This window comes from Hyperolius riggenbachi, chromosome 1 (genome assembly GCF_040937935.1).
Source record: "Hyperolius riggenbachi isolate aHypRig1 chromosome 1, aHypRig1.pri, whole genome shotgun sequence".
Taxonomy (NCBI): domain Eukaryota; kingdom Metazoa; phylum Chordata; class Amphibia; order Anura; family Hyperoliidae; genus Hyperolius; species Hyperolius riggenbachi.
The window spans coordinates 547,249,776-547,269,922 of NC_090646.1; the positions used below are offsets into that span (position 1 = coordinate 547,249,776).

The 20,147-nt window shown below is 40.2% G+C and overlaps 1 protein-coding gene across 1 annotated transcript in view; it reads right to left on the bottom strand.

The window, feature by feature from the left end:
* LVRN (laeverin) overlaps nt 1-20,147 on the bottom strand; it is a 188,877-nt gene that overhangs the window by 26,111 nt on the left and 142,619 nt on the right. The window contains exons 13-16 of the mRNA XM_068247159.1: nt 15,368-15,423; nt 13,769-13,916; nt 5,607-5,701; nt 4,130-4,240 (exon numbers count right to left, since the gene is read on the bottom strand). Of these exons, the coding sequence (XP_068103260.1) occupies nt 4,130-4,240; nt 5,607-5,701; nt 13,769-13,916; nt 15,368-15,423 (410 nt within the window). The remainder of the gene's footprint in view (nt 1-4,129; nt 4,241-5,606; nt 5,702-13,768; nt 13,917-15,367; nt 15,424-20,147) is intronic.

Consider the following 20,147-nt stretch of genomic DNA (forward strand, 5'->3'; position numbering starts at 1 on the left):
GCACAAGGACAATCCTAGAAAAGTACACAAGAACCAAAGGAGCTACAAGAAGCCGTTGCAGTGGGTTTATAAAGTATTGTAACACTGGCTACAGAAGGGAAGTGAGCACTTGCTAGGGATCAAGCTTGATCCCCCTCTCTTGACAAAGCGGCGTGACTGCCGCGATACTGGTAGAGCAGTCAGCCGGGGACATCCCTTCCCTCCTGCTGGTTACCTCGATCCTCTCCATCCCGGGTCACGTAAGCGCTCCCTCTTTGCACATTGCACCTTTGCAGTTCAGCATCATAATATGCAGGGTATACAGCATTCAACTCTGCTCCGTTTGCACTAGTGGCATTTGTCTTTACATGTGCCCTTGTTATATGGTCATGCACTTTATTTATTTATGTGGATACTCATGCACTTTTTTGTATTAACACACTTTGTTTGCACTATTCATTTAGCTCACATGAGCACTTTCTGAACCCGGGTTCTTCCCTGTGGGAGCTCTTATCTGAGCACCATAAGGTGAAAATATTTTGTCTGATTTATATCTATGCCATCTATTATAGGTGTCATATTGATCATATTTTATATGAGGTTTACCAGCAGATGTGTTTTTAATGGTTTTTATATATAGTGTGCAATATGTACTTAATAAAATTGTGGTTACTTCTGTTTACATACGTTTGTGGTGCTGCTTTTTGGTCATAAATCCTTCCTTGATGTATGCTTACTCATGACCTAGCACACATTGATTGACACAGTTGTGCAGAAATCTTTTCCCGTTTGCGAATAAAAGGGAAGAGCGCAAAAAATTTGAAAATTGCTCTGGTCCATAAGGGGAAAAACCCGAGTGGTGAACTGGTTAAATACTGATTCATATTCTTGCTATCAATAAAAGTTTGAATTGCTTCATCACTGAGTAGTGCCAAGATTCTGTTGCTGCCTACTGTACAAAAAGAAAAAGCATTCCTTCCCCCTGTTATATGCCTCCCTTGAATATATTCTCTTCACGTATTGTTTTATAGTAGAAAAATTAGTTGAGGAACTTTGAACAGTAAGCATGTTAGCTGCCTGATAACTCTCTTAGGCTTGCTGCACACCGAGCGGTTTTTGAAGTGATCCACAAACCACTTCCGCCTTGGAAAACGCTTGGCTAATGTATTTTAATAGGTTGGTGCACACCGGCGGTTTGCAGTTCTTAGCAAACTACAAAAGTGGGTCCTGCAGCACTTTTGCGGTTTGCAGAAGCGTTTCTGCCTCAATGTAAAGAATAGGAAAAGCTCAAACCGCTCTGAAAAACGCAAGATCAAAGTGGTTTTCCAGGCGTTTTTGTTACAGAAGCTGTTCAGTAACAGCTTTACTGTAACAATATATGAAATCTACTACACAAAAACGCTCCAGAAAACACTAGGCATGTTTAGAAAACGTCTCTAAACATGCCTAGAGTCGCTCTGAAATCTGCTCCGAAATCCTCTAGCGTTTTGAGGATCTGCTAGCGGTTTTGATGTGCACTGGGCCTTATACAGACTGCTGAAATATGTGCAGTGGATGGAAATACTCATATTCACTGACAGCCACGCTGTTTTGTGAGTCTGTGGTTGACAGCAGAGTGTTCCCACCCAACATTCCATAGCGCTGCAGATCCCACATGGTATCAATCAAGATAAAAGCATTTAGCATTGTGTAGGGTGGAGATATCCAAAACCCTGTGCAACCATAATAAAACTGGAAAGATTATCAATAATATTTGTCAGGAATGTGAAGAAAGATATTTCTTTAGTAACCTTTAAAAATGTTTTACAGAGAAATCTGGGCAAACCTTGTGTTTTATATTCTTAGAGAATGACCTTTTCAAATAAAGAGCAAGGCGTTTAAATCCTCGCATTTGCAAATAATTATTTTTCTCCTAAAACTTGGTAGCATAAGGATTACAAGTATTTTAAATTTAACAATTTTTCAAGTCGTAAAACAGATGAAGGAAGTTTTGCAGACAGCTGCACTGATTCTATACAGCAGAACCCTTTTTTCTCATGAACAGCTCCCACTGACGGAACAGGACATGGGGTAACAATGAAATGACTGCTACCAGCATCAACCTGGGGAGAACTGTGGTTCTAATGCTGGGAATACACGATGCAATTTCCTGTTCGATCAGCGCAAATGTTTTCGACATGTCCGATCTGTTTCCAATCAAGAAAAGGATCAATTTTGCGAAGTTATTGGAAAATTGATTCCTTTATCAATCAGGAGCAGTTTGTACACACGCTACAACTTCCTGTCCGATCACGCATCGATTGGATGGGAAATTGCACACAGGTAACTAGGACAATGCCAGACTTTGGGCAATAAAGATTTGGAAGATTTTTATTCTATGTTATGCAAGGCTATAGATTGTTTTTATTGTTTCTTAAACCAAACTGAAATACGCAGACACAAATCAGCTGCTCCTGTCTTTGAAGATAAAACAATCATTCTTAAGGCTGCATTTCCACTTGTGCAGTGGGAATCGCCGCGGTAAAAATTCGCATGCGGATTTTCATGTGAATTCGTATGGATGACGATGTATGCAAATTTAACCATGGCAGTGCTGGTGTGATTTTCCATTGTTTCTATGCGAATTCGCATGAAAATTTGCATACCCAAACCGCATGCGAACTTCCTATTAATACATTGTATGCGATACGCATAGCGGTATGCGAATTCTGATGGCTCTGCCATGCGAATTATTTCTGCACAGAAAAACGCAAAGGAATCCTGACAAGTGGAAACAGTCCCATTCACTTGTATTGCTATGCAAATTCGCATGCGTAAAAAGCATGGGAATTCGCGATAGTGGAAATGGGCCCTAACAGCTTAATACAAATGTATCTGTTGTGCTGCTGGAATTAAATTACCAATATTATTCGTAACAGAACCTAATCCAATAATACTTTATTGAGTTGTTATTAATTGTGTATACTGATTGTGTTATTTTAATCTGTGGTTATGTTTATTTCATTTTTAGCTATGTTGCTGGTAGATCTTCCTATATTTTTTGCAAACATCTAGCACTCCGCATGTTTGACCAGTGGGTTTTCTAAGAGCAGCTTGAAATTACCATTGTGTGGGTGAGCAATGGAGATGATTAGTCAATTTTTACCTATTTCCTTGATAGTGGAATGTTCCCAAAACATTGCATAAGTCTGCAAAACCCACATGGAACCAATCAAAATAAGAGCAATTGCCATACTACTGAACTGAATGGAGATTTCCAAACCCTGTGCAACCATAACAAAGCTGGAAAGGCAATCCATAACGCCTGTCATAAGAGTACAGAAAAGTATTTATTTAGTAATGTTTCAAAATGTTAGAAAATTGCATTAGATAGCTATGGAATTTACATCGGAAGAAAAGCAAATGTTTTTCAGCTTCATATTCCTGATGAAGGAACTGTTTCCCTAGCGCCACAAAATTTAAAGAGGAGCTCTAACAACATATCATGAATTATTCATTACCCACTTTGCCCCCAAATAGCCTGGTTTCAGCATTAGAAACACTTCCTATAGCTATAAATTGCTGTATATTGGTATGTAGCCCCAAGGCATATCCTAGGCTGTTTACTATGCTGCTCTGAATGCTGGTCTCTCAGCATTCAGGGAGACCAGCTATCTTTTTGTACTGCCTTTAGAACTCTCAGTAGACAAATATTCAGCAGAGATCACCTACCAGTACTGAAGGTGTTGCCACCTGTGGTAGGTTTCAAAAAGTAAATCAGGGAGAGGAAAGATTTTGCAGTGGACAAACACTGGCTAAATAGTTTATAAATTAATATTGTAAAACAATAAGCAAATGTTATTAATTGTGTTATTTTGGTTCCTCTTTAAAAATCCATACATTTGCAAAATGTTGTTTCTTGTAAAACATGCCAGGATAGGAAGCCTGCAGAAGTCTGAACAGTGCTTTGTATATTGGGTTTAGCCTTGGCTCTCTTCTTGCACCTGCATCCAGGGTGGAGTGAGCTATGTTAGTGAAGGCGGATTCCGCAGGAAGCAAAAAACATTTTCTTAGGAGCCGCATATGAAGAAATTCTACAGAATATCTATTTTCAAATAGCTGAGTTTGCCTAAGAAAACATTTAATGTATATTCTGTATTTTGTAACTTACTCATTACTGGAAGCGTTAGTCATCCACTTGGTATAGATCTCTTTTGCCAGACTCAGACAGTCTTGCAGCCCAAGAAAACACGCAGTTTTAAAAATAACATCAATTCCTGTACTTTAAAGGGGAAAAAAGTGCACACTGATTACCCAGATTCACCACAATATTTAAATATTCATAAAAGCAGCAGCATTAGCTTATATACAAAGCTCAGCAGGACTGTAGCTATACTGCATAGTTCTGTGAATAGCTCAATTTGCAATTTGTAGAAACAAGACTTTTTTAATCTGCTATGAAGCGACTTTGGTCATTTAGATGGGGGCAAACTGTACAAGAGAAGCTTACACTGACACTGACTCTACAGTGAAAGTTAGTGCAAGCACAGTACAAGAAAAGTAGTCACTGAGTCACTAAAAAGTTCTGCCACTTCTGGCAATGTGCGCTGCCACCTACCTATTATTAAAGGGGGTTGTAACCCAAAAATAAAAATAATGCCTAAAAATATTTAGGGCTTCAAATAAATATGTAAACCATTTTTTTTGTTCTAAGATACATATATGTCCCCTGATTTTCTTTCTTTCTTTCTTTATTTTTTTCCTGGTCTGTGTGCCTTTACTGAGCTGTGCTGAACTGTGCTGAACTGTGCAGTGCCATCAGGATTGTGGGAAGCCTTTTTTATTATCTCAGAATGCAAATAACAGACACTTCCCATTTCAGATAAAATAAGGACACTATGTTTCCACGACTTGTTTTATTCAGAGGCTATACAAGCAGCATGACAGAAGACACACCAATGTACATGAATGAGTTTGAGGTCTGCAGTCTTAGGATATAATGAAACATTTTTTCACAATAACAACCTATTGAGTTTCAGCCATACAGGCCCCAATATGACTAAAGTTACACTTTAAAATACACCTGAACTGAAAGGGATATGCAGGCTACTATATTTATTTCCTTTTAAACAATTCCAGTTGCCTGGCTTCCTGATTTCTTTGGCTGGAGTAGTGTCTGAATCACACATCTGTAAAACGCATGTGACTAATCTAGTCAGAAACACTTGATTGGCATGCTTGTTCAAGGGCTAAATGTGCTTTGTTTCAAAGAAAATAAATATGTCATCCTCCATTTCCTTCTCAGTTCAGGTGTGCTTTAAGGCTAGGCTCCCAATAGAGACAGACCTCAAATGGGCAGCAGCAGCAGACAGTGTAGTGTCTGCTTAGATGGTCCATTTGTGGTCCGGTTGGAGGCAAAGGCAGATGTGTATCCACCATTGGCTATATGGGGAACACATCCATTTGTCCAGAAAAATTGCGGACTGCACAATAGTGGGTTCTGCTCTGTGACAAGATTCATTTCATCCCTGTTCCACCCTGCAAGTGTGAACAAATCCTACTTCAAACAAAAAAATAGGATCTGTTCACTGACAGGTTTCTGATGCGGTCAAATGGAAAATATATATATATATAAATATAGCACTTACTGAACAAAGAAGTCATCAGCTGTTTCATCAACATTCCTGCGAACAATACTTGCATAATGTTGAAATATAGGGTTTATTCTTTTTAAAATATATTTCTAAAAAAACAAAAAGAAAAAAAAAAGTAAATGGATGTATTTATATTGTATGACATAAACCATTGCTGTCCAACTTCGCTGGCGTGGAGGGACACATTTTTTTCAGACTACACTTCAGGCTACCCCCCCCCCCCCCCCCCCCCGTGCAGTACTTTCCCTTGTCGCAAATTCCCCTCTGCTGTATCCTATGCATACGGTAGGATACAATCTTTTATTGGAAGCAGTTCCTCATGCTGCTGTCGGGGATGGAGGGAGGAAGAGAGCCTGGCATGCTGCTGTCGGGGGGAAGGGAGGGAGGTGAGGCAATCCGCAGCCCGCTACTGGTCTCATTACCTCTCTGGCTTGCGATGAGCATGGCTGCTCAGCGGCATTCCAAAGTGTAAAAAAAAAGCTCTCAGGGCCGCCCCTTTCCTCCGCCTTCGTCCCTCCCACACCAATCACTGTCAACGTCTTCTGAAAAGACGTCCAGTGGGGAGGGTGGAGGACTCGGGCGGAGGGTGGAGTGGACAGGAAAAAAAAATAAGAGATACGAGGAACGGAGGGAAAGAAAGAACAGGGGGGTCACAGAAAGACCTCTGGCGGGCCGCCGGTTGGATGACACTGACATAAACCATCTGGCTACTGTACACCTTAATGTAATTGAATCCTTCAGTCAAAGTGAAGTCCTACAGAACCAGGCCTGCAATGGCTGTCTGAAGAGATATAGGGTCTGATTTGCTAAGGTTCTCTACTATTAAGTGGAAGAAGTGTGCAGCTCCTGCCTGGTCATATCAGATCATAGTGAAAGTTCCTGAAAGGCTAGTAAATTAGTGGTTATACAACGGCTGTCATGTGAACACACCAACAAAGTGACCTTTTCAAATAAAACATAAATCCAGTCTGTCCTAAATTTAACGCAAAGAAAACCCCACTCTGGATGCATGCACACAACTGAAATTGTGCAACCACTAATTTACTAACTTCTTAGCAGTCCATGCTATGGTTTGATATGACCAGTGTGAAAGCTGCAACCTCTTGCCAGCCTGCATGGGTGGCAAGGGGTTAAAGTGTACCAGAGATGAAGAATCTTCAGCCCAATGTGCATGGAGTGCTCCCACGCTGCCGTCCTCCGCTGCCTGCAGCTCCGGTATTGGGTCTCGTAACTTCCTCCAGAACCGACCAGTCTGCGCAAGAGGAAGAGCGCTCTTTACGTATCTCTCCTGCCGGTTTAAGAGGAAGGACACTACACTATCCATTTTCTTAAAATGTAATAAAACGGGTATACAGGATTTGGAACGCTGCACATATTAAAGTGTATTGCAGCAAAATGTCATTTATTTATTATTTCTTTACATTTTTCAAAACTGATTCTGTCAAAAACTGCATGAAAACATTTTGTTGACTAGATATTAGCAAAGTATCAAATTTAGCATTGTTGCGTAATTACAGAGCATAATTACTATTGTGAACAAAATAAAGTATGCAAGACTTTGTGTTACAATTTTGCATTGTAATTGCAAATGTTGATGTGAAATTATGATTTTGCGAAAATTTAGCTCATCAGTAGCAGAAATATGTTTTCTATTGCTCTTAAAGACTTCAGTGCATTTGGTTAAAATTAGCTTTCCCATGCCCATATATTTTCACCAATATTCTCATTTGTTTTGTAAATTGATGGCAAAATGAAAATGTCCATATCGTCCATCACTATCTTTTATGGCCCCATGACTGAGACAATATATACTGAGTTAATATGATTACTTATTTGTAAAGGTGCACCAATAATTGTCACCCCAATTGTGCACCTTTATAGAAGCGAGAATTAGTGTCCCTAAATGACAGAAATATAATAAAAAGTTATACAGGGTGAGATTTTGTATCATGGCACCTATCTTTATTTTTCAGATCTGCCATTTTTTTCGTGAGCATTTAATGTGATGTTAAAGCGGAATATAACCCTGCATTTCAACTTTGCTCTAAAACATTATTTACAGTATATTATATGCAACCAGCATTTTTTTTTTTACTAGACCAGCATTGGAAGGGTTACACAGGGCTTTAAAGTTCCTGGAGATTTCTGCAGACGCATCCGAAGCTGAAATAGATACATTTTGTTTACATAAATGTATCTAAGTGTTGAATATAACTCACTCTCTCTCACTGAAAAGGAGCTTGGCGGACAGCCAAAGAGTGTGTAACATTTCTCAATAGATACATTCAACTAAATAGAATGTATCTATCTGAACTTCTGCATATCTCTCCACAACTTTAAACCTCTGTGTTTAACCCTTCCAATGCTGGTCTAGTTAAAAAAAATGCTTTTTGCATATAATATACTGTAAATAATATTTTAGAGCAAAGTTGAAACGCAGGGTTATATTCCGCTTTAATGTATAACTTAGTTATCTCCAGTGTTTCTCACTGTTTTAACGGTTTAACACACAGCTTGTCCTCCACACTATGGGCTTGATTCACTAAGACAAATAGCATGCCTTATCAGAGTTAACATGCCTTATCAGAGTTAACATGCTTTATCAGAGTTAACGTGCCTTATCAGAGTTATCACGGCTTATCAGAGTTAACACCTGTCAAGTTTCCTGTCAAATGACAGGCAGCCTATTGGGCCAATCAAAGTGCAGGAATAATGTCCTTTAACCACTTCAGCCTTTAGTCGTTTTTCACCTTATGCATCCGAGCAATTTTCACCTCCCATACATTCACCAATAACTTTATCACTAATTATCACAATGAATTGATCTATATCTTGTTTTTTCCACCACCAATTAAGCTTTCTTTGGGTTGTACATTTTGCTATGAATTATTTTTTTCTAAATGCATTTTAAACCAGAATATTAAGAAAAAATGGAAAGAAAATATTATTTCTCAGCTTTTGGCCATTACAGCTTTAAAATAATACATGCTACCGTAATTAAAACCTATGTATTTTATTTGTTCATTTGTCCCGGTTATTACACCATTTAAATTATGTCCCTATCACAATGTATGGCGCCAATATTTTATTTGGAAATAAAGGTGCATTTTTTTAGTTTTGTGTCCACTATTTACAAACTTATAATTTAAAATGTTTTCGTAATATACCCTCTTCGCATGCATATTAAACAAGTTCAGACCCTTAGGTAACTATTTATGTTTTTTTTTTTATTGTAATTGTTTTTTTCATTAAAAATTTTATTTGGGTATTTTTTGTGTGGGAGGTAAACGGTTAATTTTAAATGTAATAATGTGTGTTTATTTCATAAAAAAATGTATGTAGATGTAGTTTTACTGTTTGGCCACAAGATGGCCACAGTACAAATTTTTTTTTTTTTTTTTGTCAATTTGTTTTTTTTTGGTCCTGGAAGCGAGCACTCTTGCTTCCAGGAAGTATAAGGAGGGCAGGAAACTTTTTTCTTCTTCAGAAAGATCGCGGCTTCTCAAATAAGCCATCTGTTTTTCTACTGGGGACTTAGATCAATGAATGGGAAGTATGTTCCCATTCATTGATCTCCGGGCTAACGGGGGGCGGCACGGGAGCCCGCAGTGGCACAGCAGCAGCCTTTTGGATGTAACAGTCACGTCCAAAAGGCTAAAATGGTTAAAGTGATTGGACCCGTAGAGGGCTCAGGGCAGCACAAGTTGACCTCTCCTCATTGCCAATTAGCAGGCATACGTTCGTAGTGCTCGCTATGCTACTCTGATAAGACGTGTTAACTCTGATATGGCATGCTAACTCTGATAAGGTGTGTTAACTCTGATAAGGCATGCTATTTGTCTTAGTGAATAGTACCCTATTTTTCGTCTGCATCGGCTGTTTCTACCAGACTCTCCTGCCCGTGTGACGAACGTTTAACCTGAACGATGACAGCAAACAATAAACAAAGCAGGTGAGAAGAATCCTTATGAATGCAGAGGTCGGGAGTAGAGGACTCCTTGTGGCTGCAGTGTTTACTCGCTACTATTGCAAACAACCATTATGGATGTCACGGAATTCCAACTTCAGCCTTTCGTATCAGGATTTTGTAATTTCAAATTAAAAGTCTCAATGTAAACATTTTTTAAGCAAAATTGTAACCTTTTGTGAACATATTTTTGCTAATTCGTACTAACAATAATTAATATTATAGTTAATGTGAAAATATAGTCGCAATTACAATTTTGCAATCTTACAATGCAAACTTAGAATCTGCAAAATTCAGAATTTGGTACAAAATTTTTGATGGATTTAGAATTTGTCAGTTCCAATTATCCCTGACAACTATAAATTGTCATGATAGTGGCAGGAACTTGTGCAAAAACAACGGGCAGAGCAGAGAAGGAAGAGTGGAAGGGGGAGTAGATGTTAAACTGCTATAAAAAAAAAAAAGTAGCAAACATGGATAAACGTTATTAAAGTATAGATTATCATTGGATTACATACCATACACACTACACTGATAACACATTCGATGCTCCATTAACACATGACATTAAACATTTTAATAATAAAATAAAGATTTTTAATGTAGCTTTTTTGCTTCACTATGTAGCTACGCATTATCTTCTTACTATGTAGCTTCGCATTATTTTTGTTACTATGTAGCTATGCATTATGCTTTTTTACACACTCCTTGTCAGTAACTTAGAATAGCCATATTTCAGTTGTTACAAGTTAATACAAATTGTATGACCCTTTATGAATAGAATGCAATGCACCCAAAATGCAGCTAGCAGGAGCTGCCACAATGTAGTGCAGTATTGGCCATCCAGAAGTCAGGCTGTGTGTGTTGCATAATACCTGCGCTACAACACCAGCAGAGCACAATCCACCCTCTGCACATTAAAAACGAGCATGTTATTTCATAGAATGGCCAATTACTATAGAAAGCATGCGGTTTTATACACATTATCCAGAAACACACTGTGGACTGTGCATTAGGATCACTGTATCCATTTTCATGCACAGATGTGAATATGCCTATGCAATTGTATGGACAGTGCCTTCAACGCAACAGGCATAGTGTGAACGTACCCTAAGGCCTCGTTCACACTATACACTCTGCGGTGCGCATTTCGGCAGCGCGTATAGTATGCGATCAGCAAGAACAACCTGAAGTGCATAGAGAGAACTTCTGACGTTCAGACTATGCGCAACACACGGCCAGGGCCGGCCTTAGGTTTTACAGCGCCCTGAGCGAACCTGATTATGGTGCCCCCCCCCCCTTCATCCTACACACACACACACACACACACACACACACACACACACACACACACACACACACACGAGTAATAGGTAATATTGGGATGGACAGACAGACAAATATATATACATTGAGAGAGAGAGACACAGATATAGGGATGGAGGGAGGGAAGGGGAGAGAGACATAGAGAGAGAGAGAGAGAGAGAGAGACATAGAGAGAGAGAGAGAGAGGGAGAGACATAGAGAGAGAGAGAAGAGGGAGAGACATAGAGAGAGAGAAGAGGGAGAGACATAGAGAGAGAGAAAGAAGAGGGAGAGACATAGAGAGAGAGAGAGAGAGAGAGAAGAGGGAGAGACATAGAGAGAGAGAGAGCCATAGAGAGAGAGAGAGAGCCATAGAGAGAGAGAGAAGAGGGAGAGCCATAGAGAGAGGGAAGAGGGAGAGACATAGAGAGAGAGAGGGAGAGAGAGAGAGAGACAGAGAGAGGAGAGAGAGACAGAGAGAAGAGAGAGAGGAGGGAGAGACAGAGAGAGGAGGGAGAGACAGAGAGAGGAGGGAGAGACAGAGAGAGAGAGACAGAGAGAGAGAGAGACAGACAGAGAGAGACAGAGAGGAGAGAGAGAGAGACAGAGAGGAGAGAGAGAGAGACAGAGAGAGGAGAGAGAGAGAGAGACAGAGAGAGGAGAGAGAGAGAGACAGAGAGAGGAGAGATAGAGACAGAGAGAGGAGAGAGAGAGACAGAGAGAGGAGAGAGAGAGACAGAGAGAGGAGAGAGACAGAGAGGGGAGAGAGACAGAGAGAGACGAGAGAGAGACAGAGAGAGGAGAGAGAGAGACAGAGAGAGGAGAGAGAGAGTGAGTGAGTGCTGCACAAAGTCCGATCCATTAAGGCTGCATTTTGATCTGATGTAAAGCCCCCTGAGTGACTGACCTGCCTCTCTGCTGTCCCCCTTGCTTGCAGTTTGCTGGCACTCTGCTGGGCGATGTGCTCCTGTCACACAGACCTGTGGGCTGCAACAAGTTCCCCTCTGTGGTGGCTCCCTCCATCCCCGGCACTCAGACTGCAAGCCATGTAGTTCAGCGGTGGGTGGCCCAGCATCATTGATGGCAGAGTGAGGGAAGCTGCTGTATACTTCAAATACAGGAAGTGCTCATTCAGGAAAGCACTTCCTGTATTTGAGATACACAGCGCCACCACTGGGCTCCCTCTGTCATCACAGCTGCTGATTCACCCACAGCTGAACAGGGCTGACAGTGAGTGCCGGAGATCGGAGGGAGCTGCAAGTGAGGGGAATAGAAACCCCTGCACATGCGCCCCTTGAAGGCCGGCGCCCTGAGCGACCGCTCCGGTCGCACAGGTCAAAGGCCGGCCGTGCACACGGCAACGCGGATGGCGTGCAGTCGGGTGCGCTTGCATCCTGAATGCACGGCCATACGCGTTGCCTAATGTGAACGAGGCCTAAGCCTTGCAAGGAGCATTTTGCAGCAGTGTATTGCACAACCCTCTTCAGTAAAGCTGAATGTGACTGGTATTGTACCGTATAGCAAAGCTTTGCCATGTAGGGTGCTGTCAAGGGCATTAATAACTGTGCTGCTAATACATTTTCCTATATAGCAATAGAAATAGTATGCCCTTCTTCAATAGTGAGCTAAATGATGACTCACCCTGAGCTAAATGATGATTCACCCTGAGCTAAATGATGACTCACCCTGAGCTAAATGATGACTCACCCTGGGCCATATGCAATTCACTTTTTCACCTGAGTTTTCTCCCAGGTGATATTTTTAAACTTGCCAATAAAATGCCTTTTAAGCCACCAGAAAACAAGAAAACACTCAAAATAATTTTGATAGTACCTTTTCACCTACTTTTTGGTACTTTTTTATTTGAAAAATACCAAAAAGTTATTTTAATCGAAGATGAAAAATTATTTCCTGGGAGAAAAGTCAGGTGAAAAAGTGAATTGCATATGGCCCCCTGAGCTAAATGATGACTCACCCTGAGCTAAATGATGACTCACCCTGCTGCCGCACAAATTCCAACGGCAGGAACTACTTTTCGTCTTCCGAGTCATTGCAACTTGGAGGGAGAAATAATTTGGGGTCGGACAATCGCCGACACCCGAATTACACTGCTGCGCAGCCATAGACATAATATTATGTCTATGGTGTCATCCAGGCCAGGTGCAGCACGGGGAAGAGCTGGTGCCGAAATGAGCTGCTTCACCCAAGATTATGGTAGTATGCTTGGCTGAAATGGCTGACATTGTCAGTCTGCTGCAAGAAAGGACTTACATTTTCTGAATGAAATATCTTTCTCAGCCATAAACCTGATTTGCCAGGATTAAATGCTACAGATGGGCACTGACTCTCAGGTGAAACATTCTTTTCTCTGCACTGTCTCAGGCAAGTCTGAGGTTGGTAGGCTAGTTTAGGTGCACAAAACGTTTTTTTTGTTCTTTTTTTTTTTTTAAAAAGAGGAGCACTGCCAGCAATTTGTGGCCAGTGCCAGGAACACAAAAATACTTTTTAGTGATAGCCCGATGTGCCAATACAGGTGCTGGGTACAACACTTTCTCAAAGGCTCAACACACACCATACAATCTTGGTTGTTCAATCTTACCACTTTCATGTAGTATAAGAGCTTATCCAATCAATCATTCAAGGTATTTTCAATCTGTTGGCCCTTATACTACATAGATTTGGTAAATCTGTACAACCAAGATTGTATGGTATAATATATAATAATAACTCAGGTCCATCATGTGACCATGACAAAATAGTGCAAAACACAGATCTAGTAAATATGGAAGGTTTCTGGACAGTACTTTCTATCTATCAGAGTGTGACATTCTAAATTACAGAACAAGATGACATAAATTTGTAATAATAATCGAACTACCAAGACCTTTATTAGTGGAAAGGAATTATATGTAACCAGTGACGTCCTGTAGTGGTGCAAGTGCTTCAGGAAAATGTACCACACAATAATCTCCATCTCTTGTTCCAGGTATCTTGTTAAATTGAGGGCGGTCTCATATTCCAGGTGTCCAGCACTATAAAATGTAATAAAAAACAAGTGCAAGTTTTACATGGAGCCCCAAGCACTCTATTGATATGGCATCCCAAAACCAACCAAGGACATCTGCAGTGTCTGAGAGTAAGGAAACAGTTTATTAAGAATTACCACTATTCAATGCACACATATAGGTGACAGTTACCAGCATAGCACCAATGAAAACCTATTAAGATGAATGAAGGAGAGCACCTAGTTGGCCCCTCTGGTCCAAGGGCCCCGGTGCAGTCCCAACCTCTGCATCCCCTATTGCTATGCCATTGACTACAACTACAAGTAATGAAAATGCACTGTGAACTCCACTATTTTTTTAAAGTCCTGTGCAGCCATTGGGGTGCTTGAAATGACCCCAGATAAAGTTAGCATTAAAGAGAAACTCCGACCAAGAATTGAACTTTATCCCAATCAGTAGTTGTTACCCCCTTTTACATGAGAAAGCTATTCCTTTTCACAAACAGACCATCAGGGGGCACTGTAAGACTGATATTGTGGTGAAACCCCGCCCCCAAGAAACTCTTGAGTATGTACGCCTGGCAGTTTCCTGTCTGTGAACCTTGCTGCATTGTGGGAAATAGCTGTTTACAGCTGTTTCCAACTGCCAAAAAAACATGCAGCAGCTATATCATCTGCCAACAGTAAAAATGTTACCATGTAATAAATGTCAGAATGTAAATCAGGGATTTAAAAGATTTTACAATGGGCAAGCACTGACGAAATCATTTATACATAATTATTGTAAAAATGAAACACTTTTTTTATTACATTATTTCCACTGGAGTTCCTCATTAAGTCTTCTTGTACCACTATTTGAGTACATTATCTACTGTTATCTACCATTTACTGTGGTCTCCAGTTCTTTGAGATCATCTAGGCTCCAGTGATGTAGCAAAACTGAATTGATTATCCTATTCCAGACGGCAGTGATTGAAATCTACACGGTGTTTGGGAGCTGTTATCCCTGCCAGGATGTCTCTAGTCCTCAAAGTGCACCTGAACTCTTGCACAGGCCAGAAAAACACACACAGAGAAATGCACCCTATATGTATTTAGAGAGTTTAGCTAGTCTAATTCCTTCTCATATGTGTCTTATCACTAATTGTAATTTGATCCCTTGGCTGTGTCAGCTAACTGCCATGGTAAAGTGGCTAATTTGAAAGTACAGGATGTTAACAATATGTCTGCTTACATGAAAGGAGAAAGTAGATACACTGCAGATTTATGGCAGATTTGCATCAGCTGTAACAAAGAATTTTTTTTCTTTAAAGGTTATTATGCTGTTGCGTATCTTTTAGAGCAGAGGGGAAGTCCTATGTTCTGGTCCGCTTTAAGAGGCCAGAGGTTAGGATGGCAGAGGTTAAACAGCATCAATTATTCAGATGCAAGGTTTGCCATATCATACAATAGTGGAGGTTAGTAAAATATTCTACTCACTTTGCCAGTATAAAGGCGTCGTCAATAAGCTGAATTCTGTTCACCACCGGCAGCACCTAGATAATAATACAAATGCAACAAACAATGAAGTAAATGACTCATAAATCCTAATTTATTTATTTTTTAATTGAAGTTGTGGATAGAGTGAAGAAAAGAAAAAACATCTCTTGGATTGTTATTGGCATCCATAATTCCTCTGGAGAATTTTACCCTTATTTGTGCTTTGTAGCCAGGAAGTTGGGAATGTAATAAGAATTGAACTTTATCCCAATCAGTAGCTGATACCCCCTTTTACATGAGAAATCTATTCCTTTTCACAAACAGACCATCAGGGGGCGCTGTATGACTGATATTGTGGTGAAACCCCTCCCACAAGAAACTCTGAGGACCGTGGTACTTCTGGCAGTTTCCGGTCTGGGAGCCTTTTTGCATTGTGGGAAATAGCTGTTTACAGCTGTTTCCAACTGCCAAAAAAGCATGCAGCAGCTACACCTGCCAACAGCAAAAATGTCATCATGTGATAAATGTCAGAATATAAATCAGGGATGTAAAGGATTTTACAATGGAAAAACACTAACTAAATCATTTATACATAATTATTGTAAAAATGAAGCACTTTTTTTATTACATTATTTTCACTGGAGATCCTGTTTAAGCCAAAAAGAAAGCTCCTCACAGTGGTTACAGCAAACACTATTGTATTAATGATGCATGTACTGTATATATATATATATATATATATATATATATATATATATATATATATATATATATATATATATATATATATATATATATATATATATAATTAAAAATAACTCGCCTTACGGACCCCTTGCGAAACATGAGCCCAAGCATCCCAATTCACAGAAACAAACACGATAGCAGGGCGATAACCTGTAAAAAGGTTCTGATGACAAATAGTGAGGTGGAGAGGAATCAGCTAAAGAGATATGGCCCATACTCACTAAGCGATTTTCCCAAACGATTTTTCGCAGCAAACATTTTTCACAATATTGTGCAACATCGTTTAACGGAAATTAGTTAAACGATGTTTAACGATGCATGCCATCGATGACAATCGTTCATTTTTGAGCAACCGCCATATTTACACGATTGTTCATTTCCGATGTTGCAAACAACGCTTGCAGATTTGGCCAAATGGATCGGGGAACGTTTGTTCATCGCCGGGGATCCCCGATCCACCTGGCCGTAATTTGCCAGTGGGTACTTTGCCTTAGAGACACAACATTCTACCATTTCTGTCTATGTGATTCCGGATTGCTGAAAACATGTTGTTCATGTTCATTGTTTTTAACCTTTTATACAAATATAATCAGTATACTGTAAGTATGTACTATTTATCTTACTTACTATTGTCACAATTAAAGTGTGTGATAAGCACTGAGTTCCTCTTTAGCACAAACATAAATTCAGATTTCCATTAGAGGGACTCAAAAGACAACAGAAAAGCCCATCTAAACACAAACAGACCAGCTAATGGGTTTTTTTAAATAATAAAATGGCTAAGTGAAGCCTGGACATTCTGGATATCCACACCAGATGTCTGCCATACATATTCACATCCTTTGAATATGTCCTGCTTATGTGTGCTAAAGAGACAAGTCTAGGTTCCTGAATTTTAAGTGTAATATGAAAAAAAAAACCAATTAAGTGTAACATAAATTCCTGGTAAAGTGCACTGGTTTTATCAGTGTTTAATTCTGTCAAATATGGCAAGATGAACTAATGTCAATTTGTTATAAATGAAACAAGGAATGATATTAATGGTTCATATCTACATGGAGGAGAATATGAGTGGGCAATGATTTTATTAAAATAAACCTGGTAAATTAAAGTCAGTGGGAATGACACAAATATTTAGAAACTGTATATCAATACTGAAATAGATCAACCAGTGTTAAAAGGTCTCCTCCTAACCTCAAGCTGGTACCTCCCTCTCTAATGATCTGATGCTCTATAAAGGCCATTTGCCTCTGCCAGAGTGTGCCCTCCAACATAACATCACAAGAAGTGAACTGGATGGGAGTCCCAGGAAAGTTAAAACAGGACTCTAACAAACAGTTACAATTCCAACAAACTGGAAGAGGAACTGTCGCGAAAATCTTAAAATGCAAAACACATACAGATAAAAAGTACATTTCTCCCAGAGTAAAATGAGCTATAAATTACTTCTCTCCTATGTTGCCGTCACTCACAGTAGTTAGTAGAAATCTGACATTACCGACAGGTTTTGGGTTAGTCCATCTCTCCATAGGGGATTCTCAGCATGGCCTTTATTCTTTGTAAAGACATTCCCTGAAAATGATTAATACAAAGATGCTGGCCAGCCTCCCTGCTCACTTTACACTATTTTGGCAGTTGGACAGAGCAACTGCCATTCACTAAGTGCTTTTAAAAATAAAGAAAACCCTGAGAACCCACCTATGAGAAGATGGGCTAGTCCAAAATCTGTTGGTAATGACAGATTTCTACTTCTTATTGTAAGTGACAGGAACATAGGAGAAAAGTAATTTATGGCTCATTTTACTCTGGGAGAAATGTACTTCTTATTTGTATCTGTTTTAAATTTTAAGATTTTCGCGACAGTTCCTCCTTAACCCATTTGCGTTCTGTCGTTTTCACTTGAGAAATGTTCACCTCCCATTCATTAGCCTATAACTTTATCTCTACTTATCACAATGAACTGATCTATATCTTGTTTTTTCCGCCACCAATTAGGCTTTCTTTGGGGGGTACATTTTGCTAAGAGCCACTTTACTGTAAATGCATTTTAACAGGAAGAATAAGAAAAAAACGGAAAAAATTCATTATTTCTCAAATGTCAGCCATTATAGTTTTAAAATAATACATGCCTCCATAATTAAAACTCACGTATTGTATTTGCCCATATGTCCCGGTTATTACACTGTTAAAATTATGTCCCTATCACAATGTATGGCGACAATATTTTATTTGAAAATAAAGGTGCATTTTTTCCGTTTTGCATCTATCACTATTTACAAGTTTAAACTAAAAAAAAAATATAGAAATATTTCATCTTTACATTGATATTTAAAAAGTTTAGACCCTTAGGTAAATATTTACATGTTTGTTTTTTTATTGTAATGTTTTGTTTTTTTATATTAAACATTTTATTTGGGTATTTTTGGGAGGGTGGGATGTAAACAATTGTTTTATAATGTAAATGTGTGTTTAGTTTTATTTTTTTTACTTTAGTTGTAGTTTTACTTTTTGGCCACAAGATGGCGGCCATGAGTTTGTTTACATGATGTCACTCTAAGCGTAACATACGCTTAGAGAGACGCATGGGGGAGGTAACAGCCAGAAAAAGCGCAGCTTCCGAGAGAAGGTGTCGCTTTTTCAGCGGGGGAGAGGAATCAGTGATCGGGTACCATAGCCCAATTCACTGATTGCCTGGCTAACGAACCGCGGGCCCGCGAGTGCGCGTGCACATGCGCGATCGGCCGCGGGAGCGCGCATGGTTCCTGGACGTCGTTTCTACGTCCAGGAACTAAAATAGGTTAACCACTTGCCGACCGCGCACTCATAACGCACGTCAGCAAAGCGGCAGCTGCAGGACCAGCGACGCACATCTGCGTCGCCGGCTGCAGGCTAATTAATCAGGAAACGCTTCCTGTCAATTCACGGCGGGGGGCTCCGTGAATAGCCTGCGGGCTGCCGATCGCAGCTCGCAGGCTAAATGTAAACACAAGCGGAAATAATCCGCTTTGTTTACATTTGTAAAACGCTGCTAACAGTAGCAGCGTTGTACTAGATCAGCGATCCCCGGCCAATCAGCGGCCGGGGATCGCTGTCACATGACAGGCAGGAGCCTGTTAGAGGCTGCACAGGACAGATCCGTTCCTGTGCAGCCTCCGATCCCCGGGGCAGGAAGGGAGGAGAAGGAGAGGGGGAATCCAGCGGTGGAGGGGGCTTTGAGGTGCCCCCCCCCGCCAGCCACACACAGGCAGGAGCGATCAGACCCCCCCAGCACATCATCCCCCTAGTCGGGAAAAAAGGGGGGCGATCTGGTCGCTCTGCCTGTTTGATCTGTGCTGGGGGCTGTAGAGCCCACCCAGCACAGATCAGCGAAATCAGCGCTGGTCCTTAAGGGGGGGGGGGGGGTAAAGGCTGAGTCCTGAAGTGGTTAAAGACCCCAGCCAACGGTAAACTAAAGACTGAGGAGATAGAAACTTCATTCACTTTTATTTACTGTGGACTATATTTTTAATTGTTATTTATTTTTGACATTTTTCTATAATATTTTAATGTACTATTTTTACTTTCTGAAATAAATTACCTAACATAATTTATGGTTATCTTGTGTTCTGAGTATTCACAGTATTGTATCTGCCTCTGGGCACTACCATAGAGATATTGGAGTTGATTCACTAAACCGTACTAACTCATAGCACAGGCACGCTAGCGTTTTGCGAGCGTTATAACTTTTTTGCATCTGCAAATTCACGTTGGCACGCGCAAATTCGTGATTGTGCGCAAAAAAAGTTACGCAAAACTCTAGCGAATCAACCCTATTGTGTTTTGCATAGAACAAAAGTGTTAAATGTGGTGGCAAGCGATATGATTGTATGTTTGCAAGCAACACCGGTCTGTAACTTTGCCCAAAGCTGGCTTGTACATAGATTGTAGTCCTGGAGAATCAAAAATGTATGCACAGGGTGTGGTGTGACTAAAGGCATTTTATATTTGTCTTAGATGATTGCTGACCTGTTCCATATATGAGAGGCTTTTTATG